Source organism: Colobus angolensis, unplaced genomic scaffold, assembly GCF_000951035.1.
Source record: "Colobus angolensis palliatus isolate OR3802 unplaced genomic scaffold, Cang.pa_1.0 Scaffold82, whole genome shotgun sequence".
NCBI lineage: Eukaryota > Metazoa > Chordata > Mammalia > Primates > Cercopithecidae > Colobus > Colobus angolensis.
Genome location: NW_012122043.1, coordinates 3,045,358 through 3,071,548, shown reverse-complemented (window position 1 = coordinate 3,071,548; position 26,191 = coordinate 3,045,358). Strand labels below are relative to the sequence as shown.

The window sequence follows — 26,191 nt, the reverse complement described above, 5'->3', positions numbered from 1 at the left end:
AATGTAAAGATTTAAATTACTGGACATTTAAAATGAAGACACTCCTATGGGACCTGATTATATAGGCAGAGGGGGTCGGGTCTTCCGCTGGTCTGGGCCTAGGGGTCCCCATGGGGTCCAGTGATTCCCATGCAACCATCTGGATGGGACCCAGGGCACTGGCCATTCGGCCCACAGGGTCCCAGACATGCGAGAGCCAATGAGGAAGAGAGTGCACGGGCAGAAACCAGAGCTGGGAGGGCAAGTAACGCAGTCTTTATTTACACCACAAGAGTAACACATTGCGTGATGTGGTACAGAATACTGGACTCCAGTGAAGTGGAAAGAAGTTGACCGTCAGAAGAGGATATCATTGGTCAGTGAAAATCCACCCACACAAAACAAGACAAGAATGAGAAAACCAAACACAAAACCTCCAACTCCACTGAGCAAAAGAAAGAACCGTCGGGCACGTCCAGACAATCCAAGAGAAACGGATTCAATTACAGAGGCGAATGGTGGCCACGGCCAGGGCGGAGCTCACGCCGGGCGCGAACAGGCATCAAGTAGGTTACAGTGTCGTTACAACTTGGTTTTCTACCACATTCTGTAAGAAGCTCTTGGGTGAGTAAGGTTCAAGCCCCCTTTAGATAGATAGATAGATAGATAGATAGATAGATAGATAGATAGATTATATATGTTTGTCATTCTCATCAACTGGAAAATAGCGCCTCCACTATGGAGCACACACAGCAAAAAAACCAAACAAACAAAAACTGTTCGCTTTCTTTTTCTTTCAATAGGAGACTTTTAATCAATGCCAGAGACAAAGTGAGGCCGAGCTAAGAACAAGCTCGGCTTCGTTACAATGAAGAAATGGTTTCCTTTCGATGCAAAGTATAATTTTAAACCACAGTGCTCGCACAGTTCACGACTGCTTAAAGTGAAATCTTAGCCATAAATCACCTAAAAGTAATTAAAAAGTCAACACAGCTGTGCGGAAAAGGGGACTCTTTCGAGTCCACCCAGTTCTCAATCAGAATAAACCGTCACAAGGCCAGTGAGGGCGGGCGGTGCTCGCCTGGCCCGTGGAAGGAGATAAAAAGAGACAAACAAAACAAAACAGAACAAAATTCCTCCAAATCAACTCAAGAGAGAGACAGGCAGTCCACTCTGAATTCTGAGTAGTTTCCCTAAAACACTGTTTCCACATAAATACAATAAACTCTATTATTGGTATGTCACAAGTGCTAGATAAACTTTTTTTCTTAATATGACAAATGTTTAAGTAGTCCTTTTTATTTTTCTTACAATAAAAAGTACAATTTCTTAAGAATAAGTTCAATAAGACGCAAACTTCCCCCCCTCTCCTTCAAGGTTTTGTTTTACAGAAAAATTTCCATCTTTTGTATCTGCAAATGTCATGAGAGGGGAACAAAAAGGCATTTTTCTTCTTCCCCAAAGCTGCCGAGTTTGGCGTGCAAAATCTGTATACAATATAAAGACATGCCGGTCGTACAGTCCATGCAACCTCCAGGTGTAGGAAACTTAAAAAAATATATTCATATATATTTATATCTATATATTTATATATGTATCAATGCCCATAAAACATGTGGGCCCAAAGTCTACAAAAAGAAGAATGGAATGAGCACATGGCTGTGACCAGTAAAGAAGGAATGTTCTGATCAAAAAGAAAAACAACAAAGTCCATTGCTAGTGCTGCAAAAATCAAACTTGCTTTGTGTCAGACCATTACGAAATGGTCCTTCCCCTTGCAAACAGATTTTCAAAAGAAGTAAAGAAAAACTGAAACACCTTGACAAAGTGGCCCTCCAGAACCGGAGCCCTGGGATGCTGGGGAGGGGCGGCCAGTCCCAGCGGGCCACGGCCTCCGGGACAGCCGCCTGCTGGTGGGGCGTGGGCACGTGGGCACGCTGCAGCACGGCAGGAAGCCGCGAGGGCAGGGCAGACGCCAAGAGGCCCAGTGGCGTCATTGGGGTTTCCCTCAAAGGGATATAAAGTGCTCGCTTGCTGACTCCCAGCCAGTGCCCCCAAGGCCTTTGCAAAGGAAGAAAAAGGCTAAAGGTCCAAGGACCCACAGGGAGAGCACATGAAAAAACCCTCCCTGATGTGGTCCTGCCTGCAGATGCCGAGGCAGATCCTCCGCCATCTGCCCGGACACTTGCTGTGGAGAAGGGCCAAGTGCGTCTTCGAAGAAAAGGCTACACAGTAATGCTCTCAGCACATTTGTGAAGCTGGAGTGAGCTGACAGATGAAACGTGCCTCCCCCTGCCAGGTCTTTGCACAGAGGATGTCTCCATTTAAATGAGATTAGAATTTAGTCCCCCCAGTGATAACCTGGCCACGAAGCAGTCCATGTTATCCCATCATCTGCTTAAAAAAAAAAAAAGTGAGATGATGCATTCCTCCCCATAAGCCATGGCGGGGTAAGAGGGCAGGTGGTAGGATCCCCAGAGGGCTGTGCAAAGAATGAGGCCAAGGAGGCCAGAAGAGCCGGCTAGCTGGGCCCTGCCACTGCTCTGTGCCATGAATGGGGAATGGACCAGCTCCTCTTGCCAATCTGGGCTTCAGAGCAAAGAGTGGCCACTAGGGAGGGGAAAGTCAAACTTAAGTCCCAAGACCGTTCTGCCTGCTCTCAAACCACTGTCTCAGAGCTGACGGTCAGCAGCCCAATGACCAAGTGAATCCAAGAATCTGCACTCATTTGGTCAAAAGTTTGAGTTAATTTCAGAAGCTACCCTGTAAACTTTACCAAACTCCGAAACTCGGCTCTGGGTCCCTCCTGAGCACGGTGTGTCTGAACTTCTGCCCACAAGTCTGAACCCGATACACTTTGGAATGAAACTGGTGGCTTCATGTGCTGGAAAATAAGTTACCAGTAAAACGTGACTGTCAGTTACTGTTGAAGAGAAAAAGAGTAAAGACTGGCTGTCCTGGTCAGGAAATCACACCCTCCCTGCAGGTTCACCAGGCAACAAGGGTCCCTGGGTTCCTTGCAGCCACAGGCTCCCAAATCCAGGGCTGGCCATGTGGCTGCAGTGGAAAAACCCAAATGGGTAAAGAGCCCCACGTGTGCCCCATGCATTGCTGACATGCTTAAAAGGTCTTTGGAAAACTGAAGTTAGAATTCTATCCTGACGATGTGGTCAGAGAAGTTTAAACATGAGTTTCATTAATGCTCACTGCCCCCGGCATCTGGCAAGCCTCCCAGGGTGGCCGGGCATCCTAAGCGACCCTCCCTGCCCTTGCCACAGAGGGGAAAAATACACCACCCCTCGTAATACTACTAGTGTTGAAGGTGAAAAAGAGCCCCTGGGCTTCTTTATACAGCTCCTAGGACAGACTAGGAAAGACACAATCGTTGGTGTCACTCCAAAAAGACCTACGGTCCCTCCTCTCACTTTCTGAAAATAAACTCTTGACGGCAACAATTCCATATGCTGCAGAAAACTCATTGTACAAAAATAAAAACAAAAATAATTAAAAACCTTTGAAAGTTAAAAAAATGTACAAGCAAGAATTCAGAAAGGAAAAAGATTTAGACATTATTACCATTCAGAAAATTGCTAAATGGTGAGGAAAAATGTAAAATTCATAAAACAATGCTTATTCAGGATCTTTTTGTGAAAAATTCATACAAAAATCAACAGCAAATTTATACTCTTTGCTATAAAAACTCATTAGGTACATATGTGCATGAAGGCTTGGAGACGGGAGGGGTTCTGTTAGAAAATAATTAAAATGAAAGTACAAACTTGTAGGGTAGTTGCCCAGTGGCGAATGTGTTGGCGATCTGAAATCGAGCCAATCTGGAGCTTGAAAATACATGAATTTCAATCAGGATCCCTTTCCATAAGCACCTTGAGAGCAAATTCACAAGCCATCCATTTGCAGGGACCTCGGCAATCTGCATTCATTTTATATATATATATATACTTTTTCTATAAATGCATTATAAATATTTTATCAAGATTTCATAAGAATCAAGTTTCTTAGCTTGGAATACATTGGAATATATATTATACATATATATATTTATACCTAAAATTTAAGCAATACTTCATGCTACTTGCTTTTAATAAAAAGCATTCCGATCGTAACACTGCAAGTGTGCCTACCACATGCTTCACGACCAGATGGAGATGTTCAATCGTTATGTGACGTGTGAGAAGAGAACACTTTGGATTCGTTTAAAATTTGTTGGACTTCAAAACCTCCAACGGGATTTGCCACTTTTTTGGAACTACCTCCATTTTTCTTAAACAGCGATAAAGCAAAACAGGGACCGCCGGGCTGCAGCCCCTGGCCCCGGAGATGACGGCTGGTGCCCGTGCTTGGGGCGTCAGGCCAGCTCGCGGTGCCAGCACTGCCAGACTCGGCTGGCCACAGGAAACGGTCCCACCAATTCCTGCTGTTTGTTTTTTCTTAAGGCATTGTTCCTCAGACTTCAGAAAACCCAGCCACAAAAATCCTCCAGAGCAATAAAAAAAAGGCACAAACTCGCATCTTCCGATGGCTTTGAGAAACTCAAGCCAGCTCCCCCAGGCTCACATTCCTGTTTCTGTCCAGTTTTGTTTTCTTTCAAGGTCACTCCATCCCCCACCCGGGTGCAGATCCCCCACCGCACACCGCTAAGGTTCACAGAGGCAGGCCACAGCCGTAGAAAACGTCCTCTTTAAAAAAAAATAAGCTACAAGATGAGTCGAGTGGTTTACACAGAGACTGTGGAGTTGTGGGTAATAATCAAACTTTAAGCACCAGTTTTAATCAAGTTTGTTTTGTATTATTAGATCTTTGATATTCGTTTTCTGTGCCTCGTGTCAACTGAATTCGGCAGCTCGGCCGCCTGTTGCCACAGGCTTCTTTCCTCCACGGCGACCCTCGCGGGACCCACCAGAGTGTGCTTGGCTTGCGCGTGTCCGTGTGTCTGCGCGTCGCCGGCGTCTGTCCCGTGTTCCCTGTGAGGCTGCCACGCCCAGGTGTGCATGTGCGTCTTGAGACCTGTGGGCCTGGGTGGCAGAAAGGCTTCCCGTGGCTGTTGTACGCCGGGTGTCCCTGGATGCTCCAAGAGAGCCCCACGGTGGGACGCAGGCGTGACACGGGAAAGTTTCTTGGCTGAGCTTCAAGACAGAGACAGACAGACAAGAGAACAGCAGCTTCGAGGGAGTGCTACAGGGGCGGCTCCTCTTCCATGGGCTCCTCGTCTGGTCTGTGGATCCCGCAAGAGAAAGAGACAGGGGCGTGGGGCAGGTGGACCATGGAGAGGAGAGAACAGAACGTGGGTTAAAGGCTGTGCGCTGCCCCACCCACCAGCCTACCCAGGCCCGGGGCACCGGGTCCATCTGTTCAGTATCTAACACTCCTCATGCGTCTCTAAGGGGCTTTGGCACTAGAAGGAGGGGGCCACGCTGGCCTGTCTCTAGTCTGTTTGGCATGGCACGTGCCATAAAGGTTCTGACCCTGAACAGAGTGTCCCTGGACACGGTGGGGCTGGGTGAGCCTGTAGGTGGGCAGCAGGGCAGGTGGGCGGCAGGGCAGGTGCTCACCTCTTTTCGGCGGGCTTCACGCCCACGGACAGCGAGGCCATGGCGGTGACCGTCTCGGCTTCTTCGTTCTCGCAAGTCTGAGCCTCGATCAGAGAACGCCCCGCCGTGGAGGCTGCACGCTGCAGGCAGCGCCAGTACTTGCCTGGGGTGGGGTGAGGAAGGTCACTCAGTAACTAAGCAGGATGCACTACGGCCCGGGAGGGTCCTGCCGGACCCTGAGCCTCAAACGAGATTGATCCCTTATGATTTTCAAAGCGCCCGTCTTTGAAGAGACACGAAGCAGAAGACTGTATGGCTACAAACTCGTGAAGACCGAGAATCTCTGGAAATGTTTCCCCACTGTGAGTGGCTCGAGTCCCTCCAGGAGCAGGCCTGCCTAGGACTGCAGACAGAGGCTCCTGTGGGCCTGGCTTTCCACGCTCCTTTCTGCCCTGGGTGGTCAGGAGTGGGGGCTGCCAGCCTGCTGGGTTGAGCCTTCCTATCTCTGGGAGAAGATGAGCTGGTGGATTGTTGCTGGGGCTGAGGGGTCTTCTGCCTGGGCCCTCACAGAGGCTGGGGGTGGAGGGGTCCTGCATCAGGTACAAGTGGGTGTATGTAGAGAGCTGGGCCTGGTCCAGGGTCAGCTTCAGGACTCTGAGGCCAGGACTCCCCCACACAGGGAAATGGAGAGTCAAGCTCTGGACTACACCTGCTTGTGTAGACAGCCAACCATCTGGGTCATCTCAAAGGCAAGACAAGCTGGGCTGGCGACAATGACAGGGTGTGGGAGGTGCCTCTGAGACAGGCTGTGTGCCACGCCCTTGCACCCAGGACCCACTCCTTGAGGGTCGGTGCCAGAAGGCGGAGGGCCTACATCCTGCCTCTTTGCAGGGCCAAGGGTTCTTTGATCTAAGGACGTGGGCTTCTCTGGTCCAGGGAAGAGGCCGGAGTCCCCAGGGTACAGGTTCACAGCCATGGCTCCCACTGCTAGCTGGGGACCTAGAGCAAGTGGCTTCACACTGAGACTGTCTGGGCCTTGATTCTCTAGACCTACAAAATGGGCTGATGGAACCATCCCAGCAGGCCGGGGAAAATCCAGTGGGAGTTAAATGTGAGTCTCTACCAGCTCAAGAAATGTAGCTGAAAGCAAGGCCTCCTGCTGCAGGCCTGGGGAAGCAGCTGGCGGTGGGATGGAGAGGAGCTGGGGGTACAGGGGAACAGGCATGCGGGGCAGTGGGGTCCCGCTCCCAGGAGCATGTCCCCTGTGAGCACCCGGCCAGGCAACTTACTGTGGATTTCCATGACTTTCTCCATGGAGCGGACAGCGTTTGCATTGGGTCTTTGCTGTAAAACCTTTTCTGGGAGAGGATCGAGCTGGAAGAAAATACATAAGAATATAAAGACTGCCAATATAATCCACACGTGCATTAGATGGGGTGTACCGAGACTGCAACTGTTTCCTGAGCACAGAGTCCCTTGTGGGGTGCATTTGCCTACAGAGTAGAAAAAAATAACTTTAAAAAGTCAAATGTGCTGTGGTATTTATTATATAACTTTTTTGTAAAAGTGGACTTATGTAGGTATTTTTTTAGGGCGCTATAAGGTATATTTGTGGGTTCCTACAAGCAGCAGGAAGAAAGATGGTCCCCAGGAGTGGGCTGGCACCAGCACGTGAGCTTGGTATCTGCCATCGATGCCACGGGGTTACATTAGGGGGAGGGATGCTTACTTCATCACTTTCCTTTTCCTTGTCTTTTATTAATAAATAAAAATGTTTGAATATCCCCTGATCTTGGTTTTCTTTCAGGGCAGTGGAAGGTGGGGTTGGGGGAGATGAAATGGAAGAAGAAGTCAGATCTCTCAGAGGGAATCCTTCACACCAAGTTTTCCCCTAAGTACTGGCAGCAGATAAAAGCAGGGAAGAAGTTTATAGGTAAATTACAGGGCAACAGGGCAAAGCATTTGCAATATAACAATTAAGAATAGTTGACTGGCCAGGCGTGGTGGCTCATGCCTGTAATCCCAGTACTTTGGGAGGCCAAGGCAGGTGGATCACTTGAGGTCAGGAGTTCCAGACCAGCCTGGGCAACGTGGTGAAACTCCGTCTGTACTAAATATACAAAACTTAGCCAGGTGTGGTGGTGTGCGCCTGTAGTCCCAACTACTCGGGAGGCCGAGGCATGAGAATCCCTTGAATCTGGGAGGCAGAGGCTGCAGTGAGCTGAGATTGTGCCACAGCACTCTTGTCTGGGCAACAGAGTGAGACCCTGTCTCAAAATAAAAATTTAAAAAAAGGTTGATTGAAATAGATTATAAAAATATAGAAATACAACAGTTCAAGAGCCTTTAAATAACTGGAAAAGCCCACAAAACCAGGGAAAACCTGCTGGGTCTGGAACAAAGCTGGACCTGATCCAGGAGGCCAGAGCACCCATGTCCCCAGGTGTCCTGGAGCCAGCCCTGGGCTGTGCAGGCTGGGGCTGGAAAGACCACTGTCAGGAAAGGATGGGTGAGCGAGGACAGACAGACAACAACTTGTCCCACAGAAGCCACTGGAAGGAGCGTTTGGGTTTTAGCTCTGGCTTCTGGGTAGAGGTGAAAAGACAAAGTGGCCCTGAGAATTTGCCTGGTTCTAGACACTGTGAGTGGACAGCCACTATCGACAGTGTCAGCTCCGCCAGGCCAGGGCACCAGGCAGAAACCATTGCAGGGCCTCTTTGGAGGCACACATCCCCACAGCAGGCTTCAAATGAGTGCAGCCGGTTAACTTCCAGGAAGCATGAGTTCCCAAACACAAAAACCCCAAACAACACAGAAGCGAGCCAGCACGAGCCTGGGTCAGCAGAGACGAGTGAGGTTCCCAATCCCATTCTCCAATGAAGGGAAGTGGGCTCCTTGGAGAACGGCTCAGTCCAAGGCTGGGGCAGGGAAAATACAAGGAGAGCCTGGAGCACCTTGTGGAGCTGGGAAATCAGGACATGCCTGAAGGTCAAGGGACGGGTCCATCAAAGGACACGCAGGGCCAGTCTGAAAGGTGCCCCAGGGCCAGAGCAGGAACCAGCTGAGCAGCAAAATAAACACCTCGGTATTGAAGCATGACCCAAAGTGTAAGACAGGTACCCAGGAGTTCACCGGGATAAAACAAATAACTAAATAAATACACAGGGAGCAGAGACAAGTCCCTGAGCATTTCAAATAACGCACGTACCTACTCCCCTCTCCAGGAGATGGAGCTTAAGGCCTCCCCAACTCTGTCCCCGAGTGTGCGCTGTGCTGAGTGTGACTTTCTCCCAAAGAATATATTTGGAAAGGCAGTAAAAGTGTAACCCAATGGTGGAAGGACCCGGCAAACATCACTCTCAGCAAATGATCAATGTCAGTGAGCCGTGTTGGCAGCACATCCGACAGGCAACCGGCATTCTGATTCTGTGATCTTCCTCCCCAAAGCACAGAACCAGGAGAAAAACTCAAGCACAAACTGAGGGACAGTCTGCAAAATCCCTGGCCAGTGCTCCTTGAAAAACCATGGAAGACTGAGACAAAAGACACGATACGACTAAATGTGATGTGTGATCCCGGACAGGACCCTAGAATAGCAAAGGGGCAGTTGCGGTCAAGCTGGTGACATCGAATACACTCTGGAGTTAATAGTCATGGACCAGCGTTGGTTTCTAAGTTGTGACGAATGACTCGTATCGAGGTAAGATGTTCGCAGTAGAAGACGTTTTCTGAGGGGGATATGAGGAACTTGTACATGATCTCTACAATGTGTCTGTAAATCTTAAACTATCTAAAAATTAAGTTTATTAAGAATGTTGATTAGATCCTTAAAGATTGCAGTTATTGAAATTATCAGTTATAAATTATAAAAAGTAAATATGCTGAGTATGTATTAAAAATAAATGACATTTCTGTATGAGGAAACAACCAGAGATTTATGAACCTAACGTGGAAGATTTGAGACCCAAGCAGGGGGAAAAAAATAAAAACCAGGAGTGCACACCTAGTCATATCAGAGTAAAACTGCAGAACATCAAAAGCAAGATGAAAACTATAAAAGCTGCTAGAGAAAACAATCTTCAAAGGGGTAGCCATTAGCCACACACCAACTCCCTGACAGCAATGGATACAAGCAGACAGTGGCTGAAGATCTTCAGTGTGTCAAGAGCAAATCCTTGTCAACCCAGAATTATTTATCCAGTGAAACTATCATCCAAGAACAAGGGTGAGATAAAGAACTTCCTCCTCACAAACATGAGCTGGGGAAGTTGACCACAGGAGTGCTTTCCCAAGGGACACGCTAGTGGATGTATTACACTTAAGGCCGTATGAAAATAATCCTCGAAGACAGTGTGAGAAATGAGAAGGAACGATGAGCCAAGAAAATGATGTAACTGCAGGAGAGGGAGCCTGGACGAAGAGGATGACACAGAGCAATAATAATGGTGTCTTATCAGTGAAATCAAACAAAAGAAGGCAGGAAGTGAAATACCATCAGTGATATAACCTGGGATGGGGCACTGGAGCTAGGGCTGCCGGATTTAGTAAAACAAAAACAAACAAAACCACTCACGGCCCTGGTTCAATTTCAATGTCTGATAAACAAGTAGTTTTGCAGTGGAAGGAGATCCACCTGGGTGCTCTGTGTCTACTCTGGCACTCTGGCACCCTAGCACCCTAATCAGGGCTGGCCCAGTCCTGGCTTTGGTTTGCACAGAGGCGGGAGTCAGGATGCTGACTGTGTTGAGAATACATGCTCCAATTGTTGAAAATGATGAATGAAAAACAAGAAAATAGGTTGCATATCTTTGGACTCAGTAGAGGAAAAAACGGAATATGCAGGAAACCCTCAGTTACCCCAAGAGAAGGTGAGAAAAGAGAAAAAGGAAAGAGCTCCAGGAAATGGGGACAAACAAAGAGTAAAGTAAGATGGTACAAAGGCATCTGAAAAAACGGATCAAACTAACGGCAAATGACCCACGTTTCCACTTAAAGCACGGACCACTGGACAGGACATGAAAATAACATACTGCCCAGGCTTTTGCTGTTTATAGGAGACACATCTGAAACGTCACGGGAAGGCTGAAAGTCACACAGGAAAACTGATGCTAGGCAGGCAAACCTGACCAAAAGGCAGCTGGGGTCACAGCTCCAATATCTGGCACAAAAGATGTAAGGGAAAGGCCATTACTGGATATACAGAAGGTTACTGTGATAAAACTTCAATTCACCACAAAAGGGCAAAATGATGTTAAATGTCTGTATTTAGTGAAGCAGCTTTAAAACGTCTAAAAAGGGTGCAATGGAAAGAAGACAAGGGAGACTTCGTCATGTCTTTCTCAGATCCAGCAGACAATCGTCAGTCAGGAAAACCAAAACGTGAACAATACCATTAGCAAGCTCTGTTGAATGAACACAAACAGAACTCTGTGAAACAGACGGAGAAGACACATTATCCCAAACACATGTGGAATGTCTCCGGAGGCTGACCACGCACTGGCCCGTAAAGCAAGTCTCCACAAAAAAGTAAATGCCAACCACACTTCCTTTTCTTACCACACTGCAATTTGTTAGAAATTGATAGCAAAAAGAGAACCATGAGTCCTTATGTTTGGAAATTAGAAAACACACCAACTCATGGCTCAAAGAAGAACTCATAATAGAAATCAGGAAATGCTGAGAACTAAAAAATAATGAAAAGTGCTGCCTATCACGATGTCAGACGTGGCTGAATGCCATGCTGGAGCCATTTACAGCCCTAACTGCACATATCAGGAAAGACTGAAACTAAATATTCAATGTAAGAAGTTAGCAGGAGAACACAGTGGTCCTAAAGCAAGAAGTAAAGAAAATAGATGGCAAAGCAGACAAATAAATTCTGAGAAGAAAAAAGGATGCTGCAGCTGGAAATGGATTCGCGGAAGTGCCTGATTGAACTGACAAGCTCCGTATCCGGCAGGACTGATGGAGGAAACCCAAGTTCGGGGGCACACAGGGACGACCCCAGGGATGAAAGGGGGCCCCGGCTGCAGGCAGAGCAGAGATGTAAAAGGCAGGAAACTGGGGACACTTAACTCTTGCCAAGAAATCTGAAGAAATTTTGGTTGAAATGGAGACATTTCTGATAAAATGTAATTTCTCAAAATTAAGAAGGAATAGGAAACTTACATGGACCTATTAAAGTCACTGAATCTGTAATTTAAAATTTTCACCCAAAGTAAACCTGTGGCCTAGGAGAGTCTTTCCAGTCAAGGAACAGATTACTCTGATCCTACCTCCACTCCTCCAGAAGACAGGGAGGAGAATGCTCGTACAGACCCAGCTATCGCCCACCAGTCTGGAGGACAGTTCTCTGGGAGGCCTTGGACCCACCCACCAGCCTGCAGGACAGTTCTCCGGGGGGCCTTGGACCCACTCACCAGCCTGCGGGACAGTTCTCCAGGGGGCCTTGGACTCAACCACCAGCCTGCGGGACAGTTCTCCGGGGGGCCTTGGACCCACCCACCAGCCTGCAGGACAGTTCTCCAGGGGGCCTTGGACTCACCCACCAGCCTGCAGGACAGTTCTCCGGGGGGCCTTGGACCCACCCACCAGTCTGCAGGACAGTTCTCCGGGGGGCCTTGGACCCACCCACCAGCCTGCGGGACAGTTCTCCGGGGGGTCTTGGACCCACCCACCAGTCTGCAGGACAGTTCTCCAGGGGGCCTTGGACCCACCCACCAGCCTGCAGGACAGCTCTCCAGAGGGCCTTGGACCCACCCAGGTCCCTCACACTCATAGTTCTCGAGAGTGACTGTGGACTGTGCTGGGGAACACAGCCTGAGATGCGGAGGACACGGGCCGGCCAGCCTGGCTCTGTCTCAGTCCTCCACCAGTGGAAACAGGCTACCCTTCAGTGCTTCAGCTCAGTGTGTCACACGGCACTCGGGGTACAAAATTCAGGACAGGCTGTTTCCTAGAGGAGCGTGCAGACAGGACTCCATCCACTGGGGCATTTTCCAAGCCTTGGGGGACTGGCTCACGGTGCCCTGGGCTTCTGCCATCCCCTGCTGCCTGTCTGTAAGCAGTAAATCCGCTGCACAGAACGTGTGTGTGGGTGTTCTGTCTCCCTGGACTCAGAAAAGCTGGTCACCAATGTGCAGAGAACCTGCTTCACACCACCGCTCCCTCCCTCCCTCTCTCCTTCCCTCTCTCTGTCCATCTGTCTAATTCACCCCACTAGGAACAAATAGGGAAAAAATCCAATAGAAAAACAGGCAAAAGACATGAATTTCACAAGAAGGGAAAGCCCAAGTGGCCAATAGGCAGATGCCGGGCTGCCCAGCTGTGGTGGTCATGAGGGACCCTGGAGCCCTGCAGGGGGGCCCGTTTTACCCCCGTCCAGCTGGCAAAGGTCAAGGGCAACAATGCCAAGTGCTGCTGAGGTCTGGTCACGCCACTGCTGAAGACAGTTTCAACCCTTAAAAAGCCTCTTCATGTTATCTCCTAAAGGTGAACAAACACATCCTGGGCCCGTCACTTCCCTTCTTGGACATTTACCGGAGACACGGTCACCTAAGTGTCCTGGGGACTTGCCCGGAAGCTCAGCACAACTCTGTCTATCATAAGCAAAGCCGGAGCAGCCCACACCTGCCCCGGTCCGCGCCGTGCGGCATGCGCACAGGCTCCTTTACAGAGGGGGCCCCAAGGAAGGAGGAGCGTTGAGATGTCCCTCATATCCCAACACCCAGGTAATGGGGCCCAGAGGGACGGCCCCGCTGCATGTGGCCACAGCTCCTTCAACTCTGAAGGCCACAAGGCTGGGCTCCGCCTTGCTGAAAGTTGGCCAGGAAGGCTTAGGCAGCCCAGATGGAAAGAGGAGCAAGCCGGACAGACGACGTGGATCCTGTGTGTGCCACACGTGGCTGCGCGCAGAGAAAACGTTTCCTGTTGGCATGGGGGGAGTGTGGGAGTGTGGTGTGTGTGAGCATTCATGTGTATGTGCATGTGTGACAGCCTGTGGGGTGTCTGAGTGCACGTGTGTGGTGTGAGACTGCGTGTAGTTCCTGTGTGTGCACGCGTGAGACTGTGTTGTGTGCATTTACGAGGGTATGAGTGTGCAGGTATGTGAGACTGTGGTGCCTGTGTGTGGGGTGTGTGCATGCACAAGAGGGTGTGTATGTCGTGTGTGTGCACGTGTGGGTGTGCATGTGTGGTGTGCATGTGTGCGAAGATGCGCGTGTGTGTGCACGTGAGACTGTGTGGTACCTGTGTGTGTGTGCACATGTGAGACTGGCATCTGTGTGGGTATGTGTGTGGTGTGTGCACATGTGAGACTGGTGCCTGTGTGGTGTGTGTGTGCATGACAGGGTGTGCGTGTGTGGTGTGTGCACATGAGACTGTGGTGCCTGTGGGTGTGCATATGTGCGGTGTGTGTGTGCACAAGAGGGTGTGCGTGTGGTGTGTGCATGTGTGACTGTGGTGCTTGCGTGGTGTGCGTGAGGATGTGCGTGTGGTGTGTGTGTGCGACTGTGGTACGTGTGTGTGCACATGTGTGGTGTGTGCGTACAAGAGGGTGCCCATGTGGGGTGTGAGTGTGATGAGGAGGAGTGGCTGGAGGCAGCAGGCAGATCTCAGGTGGATCCAACTCAGTCCCTCACACACACTTGGTTTTTGTTACTCTGTTCGACCTGCTTCAGGTCCACACCTTTCACAAAGCGTCAGGACATAACTAATGAGCTAACCTCTGGGGGAAACCCTTTTCCACACAACACCCCCTCCTGCTCCACGAACGTCCTCCACGAATCCTGGAGTGGGTTAAATGAGATGGTGGCATTTTAACCCTGAAATGCCCCATGACTAAAGTAGAAAATTGACCCAAGCGAAAACCTGCCTGGGGCATGGTCTCAGACAGGAGAGATGGTCCTTCCCCAACCTCCCGGGGGCACGGGCCTGGGCCACAGATCCCCGTGGCCGTCGGGTGCAGGGTCTTTGATGGAAGTTGGCTGGAGGCCCGACTCGGTGCTGTGCCCACACGATTCCATGGCCCGTCTACACTGCAACATGCAACACTGGTAGGGACTTTTCACTGTCCGTGGTCACTGGCGGTTGCAGAAAACTGAACATGGAAACTATTAAATAAAATGGTTGCTGGGAGCAGCACCGGCCTCCAGATGTGCGCACTGAAGACAGAGGGGTCACTCGGATAGGGAGCGGGGACATCGAGGCCCCTCTGCGCTTCCTGTCCTGCACACCCTATAACTCAGCCACTTCTGCTGCAGCAGCATCCCTGCAGGCCACTGCCGTCACAGCTGGCGGCCCCGCCTGTGTGTGCCAGATTGCCCGGCACACTGTATATCAACCTTCATCAAAGGCCGCCGGGCAGAGGAGCGGGGCCCAGGCCAACTCTTGTGCATTAAAGAGACTTTTAAAGAGACCTTGATAAAATGAGTGCTTCCTGCTTTCTGATGTGTTTAAGTAAAAGAATATTTTCTTGTTAGAAGACCAAACGCGCATCAGGAAGCAAGAACAGGCCGTGGCTGAAAGCGAAGTTCCCTATTGTTATTCAAAATAACTAGCCAGAAGCACCATAAGGCTTCAGGATGGTAGAATATATATGTCAGTTGCCTTTTAACTGGAGCAAAAAGGGGGAAAAGACTGTTTAATGTGAAGAAAGCATCTGTAAAGTGCTTTGGACGTTTTAAACAGCAGCCTGGTATTTTATCCAGCCTGTCGCTGGCCAGCTTGCCCGCTGCAGGGATGCCACCTGGATCTTTGATCTACTTGTGATTTATGTTAACGTGAACACCATCCCTGACCAGCACAGACGGCCAGGAGAAGGAAGGGCATGTCCTGCTACCTGCAGCCACTGCCCATGTCCCCTCTCGGCATCCCTCTGGCTGGCACTCTGATGGCCTAGGCTGCAGGTCCCATGGGGTTCCCTTTGGCTATGCAAGGTCCTGATCCTCCCCCTCAAGGCCCTGCCCTTGCCCATTGCCTGCTGTCGCTCCCCTGGCTAAGCCTTGTGCACTTGGGGTTTGGCACCCAGGGGGTCTCACATATGCCAGGTCTGCTGTGCCTGGGGTCACGCACCCAGGGGTCTTGCTCTGTAGTGGGTCATGGCACCGTTCCCATCCTCCCAGGCCAGGCCGTGGTCCTGCAGTCTTTAAGGCAGCACTGTCAGCTGTCGGTGGAGCTGTGCAAGGGGACATATGCGCTCACCCCTCAGAAGATCCAGGGGTTCCAGTGGGGCCCAAGAGACCACCTCAGGCCCGGCCCCTCTGCCTCGTGCTCTTGGTTTGGCCAGTCCAGCCTCCCCCACGCCCTCTGTGAGAGCCCAACTGTCCTCCCGTGAGGTGTCTGCACCTCTGGGCTCTCACTGACCCCCAAGGTCACCCTGCCCTTGGCGTCCTCTACTTCCTCAAGCCACCGAACCTCCCTCCTGTCTGGGAGACTGCTGGCCAGTGCTCACTTCCCTGACCGCCAGCGTCCTGGCTTCCCAAGTCTGGGTCCAGGCCCCGTGGCAGCCTTTGGGTGAGCCAAGGCTCAGCACTGCCAGTCCTGGCCCTCCCTCAGCGGCTTCACATGGTCACTGGGGCAAGGCACTGAGCCCCACCAATAATCTGCAGGCCTCACCCACGGCCCTTAGATCAGGAGTCACTGCAGAGAGACAGCGTCTTGCAGGTTCTAAGGACGCTGCCCCTGTCTCAGATGGACCCTCTAAGGCAAGGGCTGGAGGAACACACAGCTGACGCGCACCGGCCTGGCTTCCCCAGTCCGGAAAGGCCCCCTTGCTGGGTCGGGCAGTTTCTGTCACCTGGAGATATTTCTGGTGTGCTTGGCCTTTAGGCCTGTGACTGAATGAGACCTTTCCTGGAAAATAAAGCAGGTTTGTCTCAGAGCGGATCTTTCAAAATTGAGGATTACAAAACTGGCCTTTCTGGGAAAGCCATGGCTGCAGGCCTGCTGAGGGGTGCGGGAGGGGCCCAGAGGATGCCCTGTGCTGCTCCCACTTCCGGCACAGGCTGCTGAGGGGGTGGGGAGGGGCCCGGAGGATGTCCTCTGCTGCTCCTGCTTCTGATGCAGGGGGAGACCCCTGACTGGGGAGGCCCTGGCTGGAGGTAGGACTTGCAGCCCCAGGTCCCCTCTCCACTGTCTCTGATGCTGCCCCTCACATTGGCCCCAACAGAACGGGAGGGAGGAAGGTTCTGGTGCTGCGGCGGCCTGGGGCCCTAGGAAGGTGGGGGTCTTGACTGCTCACAATAAGACCCTGCTCTCACGAGCAGACCCAGGTCAGGAACGCGCGGCTTCCTCTGCTAAAGCGGCCCCCAGTTAGCAGCAAGCTACCAGTCGTCGGGGAAGCAACCTGCTTCCCAGGGCCAGAGGGCAGAGGTTGTGGAGGTGGGAACTGGCTGTGACCAGTGGGGTTCCTCTCACAATGGGGTTTGCACTGGGGAAGAAGAGCCCTTTTTGTTCTAACGCTCACGAGAATGCCAGTACCCACACCCACATGCATGAGACGTCCTCTGCAAGGTGCCCTGTGTGCTGGCCACCTCGAGGCCCACTGCACACGCTGAGGCCACCCACAGACAGTGGGCCAGAGAGCAGACCCTGCCTCTGCATTTTCCAGAACAAGGCGAACGATGCCTGCACACCAGACCCCGCGAGAGCTGTGCTTAACCACAGGGTCCGTGGCCTCCTGTGCGACCTAACATTTCCCCACTGCTTGTGACCTTGAGTGCCCCTGGGTGCTGCCCCTAGCTGCACGGCACCCGGATCGTCCTGGAGTGAGCAGGGCCAGCTTTCCATCAGGGGAGGCTTGCACAGAGAGTGTCCTGGGAAGGCTACAGTCCCTGCCGTCCCTCTGTCTCCCCCACCACACAATGCCAGGCCAGAGCACCTGTCAGTAGGAGCCATCAGACACCAGAGCCCAGGGTGCAGGGCACCTGTGACTGTGTGACCGCCCATCTGATGAACAGAGGGCCTGGGACCAGCACCTCAGTCTGGAGCACCCACGGGCAGGCAAAAGCCAGCACTGACCCGAGGGCGTCTGAGCTGCTGCTGCCCCACTGGTTCCCCAAACAGAAGGGGCAGGGGAGATCTTTTTATAAAGACAGGTGAGGTCGGATGGCAGAGTGCTGGCTTTTCCTTGAGCTGAAAATGAGGATGCTGCTTCCAGAGAAGCCCCCCAGAGTGGGGGCTGGGCATCCAATGGGATGAAAATCACTGAGCACCAGGACACCCCCACTAAGTGCCCTGTCACCCCGACTCTTCTGAGACTGTTCTCAGGACTGCCGGGCTGGGGACAGCAGTCCCAGAGGGCACGGGAGGCAAACTCCCACCAGGCCCCCCAGCAAGGCCTCTGCATCTGGTGTGCTGGAGCCTCCGCACTGCCCTGCTCTCCACTTCCTGTGGTCAGGTGACGCGGACACACGGTCCCCGAGTCCCCCACACTTTGGGCGGCTGTTCTCAGGACCTGCACTGGAGCAGGGAGGCCCGGGCCCCAACATCACGCGGGAACGGAACGCTGCAGGTGGTGCTCTCACCCCGAGCCCCTGGAACGTTTTTTGTCTCTGCCCAGGCCTCGGAGGCCCGGCTGTACAGACCACAGCGTCTCTGCCTCCCTCCAGCGCTGTTGGTAGGGACACAGCAGGGAGCCATGTTCCTGGGGGCTCAGAGCAGCAGATAGGCCTGCTGGGCAGAAGAGCCCCAGCCCGCCTCGGGGCCACTGACCGAAACCCACATGAGGATTCCCTAGAGAAGCTGACTGTCCACAGAGGACATGAGGAGAGAGACAGAAAACCTCTGCTCACAACGTGCTCCATGTAAAGGACAGAGGGACCCTGAACTGGAAGGGTGCAGCTGCACTGCAGAGGACCCTGAGCCATCTTCTCACGACAAAAGGGCTCCTTCCAGTCCTGCCCCACCCACCTCCTCCAGCCATCATCACAGTTCTGCCACAGGCAGAGAGCTATGCGGGGGTGGGGGGCAGGTGCAAGCGGAGCGGCGGCACCCACGTGGTCAGAGACCCACTGGCTTTCACACTCCGGGGCTCTCGGGCAGCCAGGCCACAACCCCAAGCCTGTCAGTGTGGAGTGTCCTGTGGGGTCTCTGGGGTCTTCGTACCTCATTTCCCAGCAAGGCAGAAACGCATGCTTCGGAGGCGTCGCAAATGGCGGTCAGGTCGTGGCCTCCCTCGAGGGCCAGGACAATCCGGCCGCCAGCCAGGCCCATCAGCTGCTTCGTCAGGTACCCAAAGCCTGCAGCGGGAAACGGGAGACTGCAGTGTGAATGGAGGAGGGCCGCGGCCAGTGCAGCCCAGAAACGCATCTCACGGCGTTGTAAGAAGACCGGGGGCGGGGGTGGCGAGACGCACGGCCGGGCCGGGTTTGGTTTAATAAATTTGCTGAGGAGTTTCGGCTTTGGATTTCCTCTTTGATCTCTTTGAGAATAGGAATTATGGCTTCAATGCTTTGATTTGTAATCAACAAATCATCTGCTCTAGGGGACGAGGGCGGCCAGCCCCACCCAGAGGCCGCAGGCCACCTGCCCTTTGGCCCCCTCAGAGGGGCTATGGCCATGCTCTTGTGGCCACGGCCCAGCGGGCTCTGGTTATCTGATATGCTCTGAACATGTATGTGTACACATGTGCACAGGCTGCATGTCCTCCTGGAGGGTTCTCCCACGTCCAGGTCTGAGCGTCTGGCTTTGATCAGGAGCCACAGTCCCGCCACTGCACCCACATCACTCACCCCGGGAGGGAATGCCTGCTGGATGAGGGTAATCACCACCCTCAGCCAGGCCAGGCTGGTGCTGATTAGAGAGCTGGGAACCACGCGCCACTGATTAGTGGCCCCGATCATGGGCTGGCGAGGCTGTAACTTCCCAAAGCCTCGGTTCATCCCATCTGATGGGAACAGTGACAGGGGCTTCGAGGCAGCTGTGTGGACTGAGGAGGAAGCTGAGGATGTGGTGGCCGCAGTGCTCCGGGCCGGGTGCTGTGGGGCGCTGGGCACAGTGGAAGCTCTTTGCCCTCCATCTGGTCACTTTGCTGGCCACTAGGCTGCACAGCCTGGGGGCAGGTGGATTGTGTGAGGCCCCACAGAAGCCTGGCCACCAAGGGCCGCCTCAGGTCTCCCGGGTGAGCCACACCCTCCCCAGGAAAGGACCTGAGAGATGGGCGCCTCCTTGGCCGCCTGTGCCAATAGGAGTGAGGAGGGCCGCACACTATGGACGCCGGGGCCTTGAGGGCGTCACCAGGGCTGGGACCAAGGCTCCAGGAAGCTTGGGCCTGGGGAGGCTCTCCAGGCTCCTCGGGGACTCCAGGGGGGGGGAGGTGGCCAGGCCTTTGTATGTGCCAAGTGCTGATGCCAGGCGGTTTTCATCTCCTTTTGAGTTACTGAGGCACAGTGGGAGCACCGCTGGGCAGTCCCTCCTCCCGTCCTGACAGCATGCCCCCTAACGCTGATCCCGAGAGGACCCCCACATCCTGGGCTTCCTCATCCAACTCTGAACTTGGCTGTGTTCCCAGGAACTTCCCTTTACGGTTCCAAGGAGCGCTGCCTGCCAGAGAAGCAGCACAGGGCGCATCTCAGCTCTCGGTGGGACCAGGACCTGCCCCTGGAGGTGGCCTGCAGGTTCCTGGGCCCCCGCATCCCAGAGAGGGAGCCTCGTGTGCCCTAGGCCCCTCCTGGGCAAAGAATGCCTGAGGTGCCTGGGTCTGAGCTCCCGCTGCCCACTCTGAGTTCTCTGGAGCCTTCCAAGTGGACTGGTTCCCAGTATGATCAGGACCTTGGTCATCAGTAAAACGTGCCTTTCCTTATCTCGTTATTGAAAAGGAGACCCGACATGTGGAACACAGCGGATCATGGACACGAGCAGAGCCGGCTCCTCGGTCACGCGCAGAACCACTTACATCTGGCGGAGAGGTTGTAGCCCCCGAGAGGTGTGGGGTGGCCCTCCACGGCGTCGAAGCCCGATGACACCAACACCACGTCCGGGGCAAACTCGCTGGCGATCGGCATGACCACCGTTCTGCAAAGGGCAGGAGAAGGCGTTACTGGGTCAGCTGAGAGAAGCACGGGACAGTCACAAAACCCCAAGGTTCCCTCTGGCACTGATCACGCCTGCCCCGCACCCCCTCGGCCATTGGCGGCCTGAGGGCTCCACATAGCAGGCTGGAATCTGGCGACCCACGCTTAATTAGAAGGGAATCAACCTGCGTGTGACCCAGGCTCATTTCACACACATCTCACAATGCAAGCCAACAAGCCCCACTATACTTGCTTGGTGAGAGTGAGAGCATCGCTGTTTCCTGATATGCTGTTTTCTGCATATTTCTGTAACCCCCATGGCACAAGCTGCATTAACCTGGGGGAGTGAAGCCAGCTCCCTTGTCCCACCAACACCCCTCCCTGGCCCTGCCCCGTCCTCCCTGCCCAGTCCTCCCAGGCCAGGTCCTCCCTGCCCATCCTCTCTTCTGAGACGGGGTTAGCTCCACTCGCCCCATCAGGCTGCCCTTGCTGCTACAATGCACTTTCCACAGCTCCCACTGAAGAAACGTGCAGTCACCCACTGCCCCTAGTGCTGGGACTGTGTGGCCAAAAGGGCCGAGAGCCCTTGCCAGCCCTGCTGGGGGAGCCCATGTGTTCCTTAGTCACCCTAGAACACCAACACACACAGGTGTAAGGGGAATTACAACGCAATTAAGACGCTTAAGAATCTTTAAAGGGAAAATTGATGACAAATGTAAGAGAACTCACTGGAAAAGACAGAACCACTGAGAAATTCTTTAAGTTATATTAGGGAAATAAGGAAAATATTCTATTTGGAAAGGGGAAAAAGCACTCCTTAACACAAAAGAACGTATCAGTCCATCGTCTACTGATCTTATCAGCATTTGCCATGAATCCATGCGTGTGCCATGAATGCATGCGTGTGCCACGAATGCGTGTGCCACGAATCCATGCGTGTACCATGAATGCATGCGTGTGCCATGAATCCATGTGTGTGCCACGAATCCATGTGTGTGCCACGAATCCATGCGTGTGCCATGAATGCATGCGTGTGCTATGAATGCGTGTGTCATGAGTGCATGTGTGTGCCATGAGTGCATGTGTGCCATGAATCCATGTGTGTGCCATGAGTGCATGTGTGTGCCATGCATGCGTGTCACGAATCCATGTGTGTCATGAATCCATGCGTGTGCCATGAATGCATGTGTGTGCCATGAATGCATGCATGTGCCATGAATGCATGTGTGTGCTATGAATCCGTGTGTGCTATGAATGCATGCATGTGCTATGAATGCGTGCATGTGCTACGAGTGCATGTGTGTGCTATGGATCCACGTGTGTGCTATGAATGCATGCGTGTGCTATCAGCGTGTGGGGAAGTTCAGCAGTTTCATGTCTCATTTGGGCTGCTGCCTTCGATTCTGAGTTAATAATCACCGCTGACTTTCAGAGTATCCTGCACTCCCTCTGTGGGTGAGGGGAGCAGAAATATGGCCTCCCTTTCCTGGGGGACAGCAAGACCCCATAAGAAGGGTGGTCTGGTGTCTTCCTGCAATGGTCCAGGTGCAAGGGGCCTGTGCAAGTGAGGACAGTGGAACAGAAGTGGAGCCTTTAAAAAGGGGACTTCAAAAAGTTCGTGGAAAAATTGAATTAAAAGACAAAAAATATAAACTTTATTTCTCAACTTAAGCTCCATCAAGGCCAAGACACTTTTGTAATGGTGACAGCAGCCATTTAGTTCCTCCTGAAAGGACTGAGGGTTCTGGGAATCTGGGAATTTAACCATGTCAATGCAGTCTTTTTTTTTTTTTTTTTTACATTAAATGAAGAAAAATAAGTGCCCTTTACAGATTTTTCTAAGATTAGGAAACAAGAAGCCAGAAGGAGCCAATTCAGGACTGGAAGGTGGATGCCTAACAGTTTCTCTTCAAAGCTCTTGCAAAGGTTTCCTAGTTTAATGAGGAGTGAGCAGAAGCACTGTTGTGGAGAAGGACTCTTGGTGGCAGGGGAGGGCGGGGTGCTGGGCATGGTGGCTCACGCCAGTAATCCCAGCACTTTGGGAGGCTAAGATGGGTGGATCATCTGAGGTCAGGAGTTTGGAGACCAGTTTGACCAACATGGTGAAACCCCATCTCTACTAAAAATACAAAATTAGCTGAGTGTGGTGGTGTGTGCCTATAGTTCCAGCTACTCAGGAGGCTGAGGCGAGAGAATCGCTTGAACCCCGGAGGCAGAGGTTGCAGTGAGTTGAGATCATGCCATTGTACTCCAGCCTGGGTGATAAGAGCGAAACTCCACCTCAGAAAAAAAAAAAAAAAAGGCCTGTCAGGGGAAGCTCTCCCAGTGATTTTCTGCGAAACTGCTGAGGAACTTTCTCAAAACACTCTTAGGATAAGCAGACGTTCTCATTCTTTGGTCCTCCAGAACAGGCACAATGCCTTGGGCATTCCCCAAACCTGCTGTAGTGACCCTTACTCCTGCTTGACCAGCCTGCTTCTACTGTGACTGGGCCACCTCTGGCTCTCGGTAGCCAGTACTGCGGTTGTGCCTTGTCTTCAGGATGGTCCTGGGAAAGCCGTGCTCCATCTCCTGTTATGACTCTCAGGACTCTGAGTCCACTTGTTGAACATTTCCACCAAAAGCTCTGCTCCTGTCGGCAGCTGATCTAGACGTGATGGTTTTGGCGTCCACTGAGTGGAAAGGCTGCTCAACTTCAATTTTCCAGGCGGAGCTGCATAAGCTGAGCCGGTTGAGACGCCCATGGTGTCAACTGTTGCTCCTGCTGTTAACTGTGGGTCCTCTACAATTAGGGCACGAACAGGATGAATTTTTTCCTCACTAATTGATGTGAATGGTCTGCAGCTGTGGGCTTCGTCTTCCACACCGTTGCATTCCTTTTTAAAATGAGTCGTCCATTTGTAAACCGCTGATTTCTTTAGGGCATTGTCCCCATAAACTTTTCATAAAGTATCAATGATTTCACCATTCTTCCACCCAAGCTTCACTGTAAACCTGCTGTTTGTTCTGGCTTCAATTTTAGCAGAATTCAAGTTGCTTTTTTCATGAGAAGGGCTCTTTTCAAGAGAAGGGCTCTGTTCAAACTGATGTTTTATCCTTAGTGCCTCAAACTAGATCCTGTCCGGATATAATAAGTTAGTGCGAATTTATTTTGGTGCAAAAACATTTTGAAACCCATGCATAGTTTTTTTCAAAATATGCATTTTCTATGAATTTTTACAAGTCTCCTGGTATTTTCACCACGAAGCCTAGTTTGCAGGATTCCCACGTGTGCCGTGAGCTCTGGGGGACCCCTCACCATGCCTTTGCGGGAGAAGGTCCATGTTTTTAGGGGTTCACCGATGCCTACTTTCTGGAGCTGCTTAGCCCAGCCTGTCCTGCACCGAAGCACTCTTCTGTGTCCCTACGGCCTCCCCAGCACACGTGTGTGGGCCAAGTGCATCATCACCTGATGGGCGCCTCCCTTTGTTTGGATTTTCAGAGGCCCCTCCCTGGGGGCAGCCAAAAATGCACTCACCGGGCCCAGGGTCCCTTCCCACCACCAAGGACCTTCCAGAAACATCACGGCAGAGTGCAGCAGGGCTGGCCCTAAAACTTTTTCATTCAGCTTTTATTACAAAATGAAATCCCCCACTAATGTCAGTGAAAGTATCAACTTTGACCGGAAGAAACACATGTTATTGAAAAGTTCCTCTGATTTCTGGCGGAGGTGACACAACCCCCAAGGGCTTAAACACCAGGTGAAGATCCCGCGGGTTACTCTCTAGAGGGCCAGGGGTCATGAGTACTGTCAGGGACACTAAGGCAGCGGGAGGGCCCATCTCAATGCCGGGGGCACGAGGTGCCTGATCCTGGTGCCCCGCGTCCCACGACCGAGCTCAGACGGGAGAAGAGTGACGTGCGGGACTGTGTGGCTTCAGCCTGCTCAAGTCAGTGCTGACAAACTCTGCCCTCCAAACAGGCATCAAATCCACACCTAGGCACCTTGCCCACCAAGAAACTCACTTCTGGAACTCAGATGGGAGTCACAGGAGACCCTGGGTGGCTTCTGAGCAGTCTACTTCTGTTCTTTCTTCTGAAGAGACCCAGTCCACACAATTTCCCCTAGAACTGCCTCTGCAGCAGCTGTAGAAAGTGCTTTCCGAGGACACAGGAACTGTGCCCCGAGGACCATCGTCAGGGGCCGAAGAAACAATGTGAACCTAGACGGGGGCAGCAAGCTTCCTGCCACGGGTCAAACAGGAGGCACCTGACCTCAGTCGGCCATTCGGGCTCCACCGGGACCACGTGACGCGGCCCTTGTGGTGTCCAAGGCACAATAGACAGTGCGTCGGCGTGTGAGCGTCGCCGTGCCCTGACAACATCGTGCCAAGAGCACAGGCGGCAGGACTAGGCCCACCAGCTGGAGTTGCCCGAACCTCTGCTCTGGTCCTGTCCATACAACCTCTGTAACATTCTTCCGTGCGCGATTCCATTCCCAGACTGAGAGGTTTCTTCTCACCTACCCAGACCTCACCACGCAGCACGGCGGTTTCGCAAACACGACACAGGAAACACGGCGCTGGCCTCAGAGTGGGCGTGGAGTTGGTGTCTGGCTCTCCCGCCGCAGGGCTGGGAGGGGAGAAATCAGTCTAGTCAGTGGTGGGAGGCAGAGAAAGCCTTGGAATCCAGGAGTCCTGTGACTCTTGCCAGACCCAGGGCCCTGCCCTGGACGCTGGAAGGCACTGGCCCCACAGTCCTTTCTGACCGACATTCCGAGGCTTCCTCCACGGCTCTGACCAACCTGACCAACAGGCAGCAGGACTCAGGGGGGCCGCCCTCTGCTTTCAACTGTCCACATCATCCCAAGGAGACTGGCTTCTAATTATTTTAATAAAGTTCTTGTCATAAAACCTTTTTCTTTGGACAGAAAAACACATTTCCAGCCATGCTTTTGGTGTGGATTTTAAAGCCAAGATGTTTTTCAATGAAAACCACAGACGTTTTGTGCAGACGCCACGTCCTTCGCAAAGCACTCTGGCTGCTGCTTTGCAGCAAGTGCACGTGGAGGGCTTTACTTCCCCACTTTTAAGTGCTGCTGAGCCATTTCACTTCTAATCCCCCTCCAAAAAGAAGCCCTGTGAAAATCACCGTTAAATGAAGTTCAGACCAAGAGAGTCTCTGGTGTCTAGGCTTGGTGTGTGGCGTTGCCTCAAAGCCAATCAAAACAAAATGTGAAAGATGAACCCAGGCTCGCAGGCACTGGCACAACGGCCATGCGTGGGGCTGCGTGGCGCACAGTCGGATGCACATGCCCATGCTTATTTTTGTTTTCCTGGGCTTAGCACCCTCTAGGCTGTGATCCCAAGCACTTGCCAGACATAAGAAGGTTAGCGTGTGAGGTGCATGAGTGCAGCTTCAGCACCTGTTTGTGGAAAGACTAAGAAACATCCCTTCTCCTCCAGGGGACATGACTTCTTTGCCTGTAAAAAGGAAGCTGAGCACGGCACTCCCTGTGTCTTCGGGGCTGTGCTGCACCCTCCATGACCCTCCTACAGGAGAAAGCTGAAGGAATGTCCCTGTTTAATACATGCTGCAAAAAATGGGAAACTGGACTCCCATTTTATTCCCAGAATAAAACTTTATTTAATAAACAACTCAGTCTCGGCTGGG

The 26,191-nt window shown here is 52.3% G+C and overlaps 1 protein-coding gene across 1 annotated transcript in view; it reads right to left on the bottom strand.

The window, feature by feature from the left end:
- Positions 1-233: 233 nt before the first annotated feature.
- HDAC4 (histone deacetylase 4) overlaps positions 234-26,191 on the bottom strand; it is a 344,484-nt gene continuing 318,526 nt past the window's right edge. The window contains exons 23-27 of the mRNA XM_011929582.1: positions 20,422-20,540; positions 18,633-18,766; positions 6,818-6,902; positions 5,550-5,691; positions 234-5,212 (exon numbers count right to left, since the gene is read on the bottom strand). Of these exons, the coding sequence (XP_011784972.1) occupies positions 5,173-5,212; positions 5,550-5,691; positions 6,818-6,902; positions 18,633-18,766; positions 20,422-20,540 (520 nt within the window). The 3' untranslated portion in view covers positions 234-5,172. The remainder of the gene's footprint in view (positions 5,213-5,549; positions 5,692-6,817; positions 6,903-18,632; positions 18,767-20,421; positions 20,541-26,191) is intronic.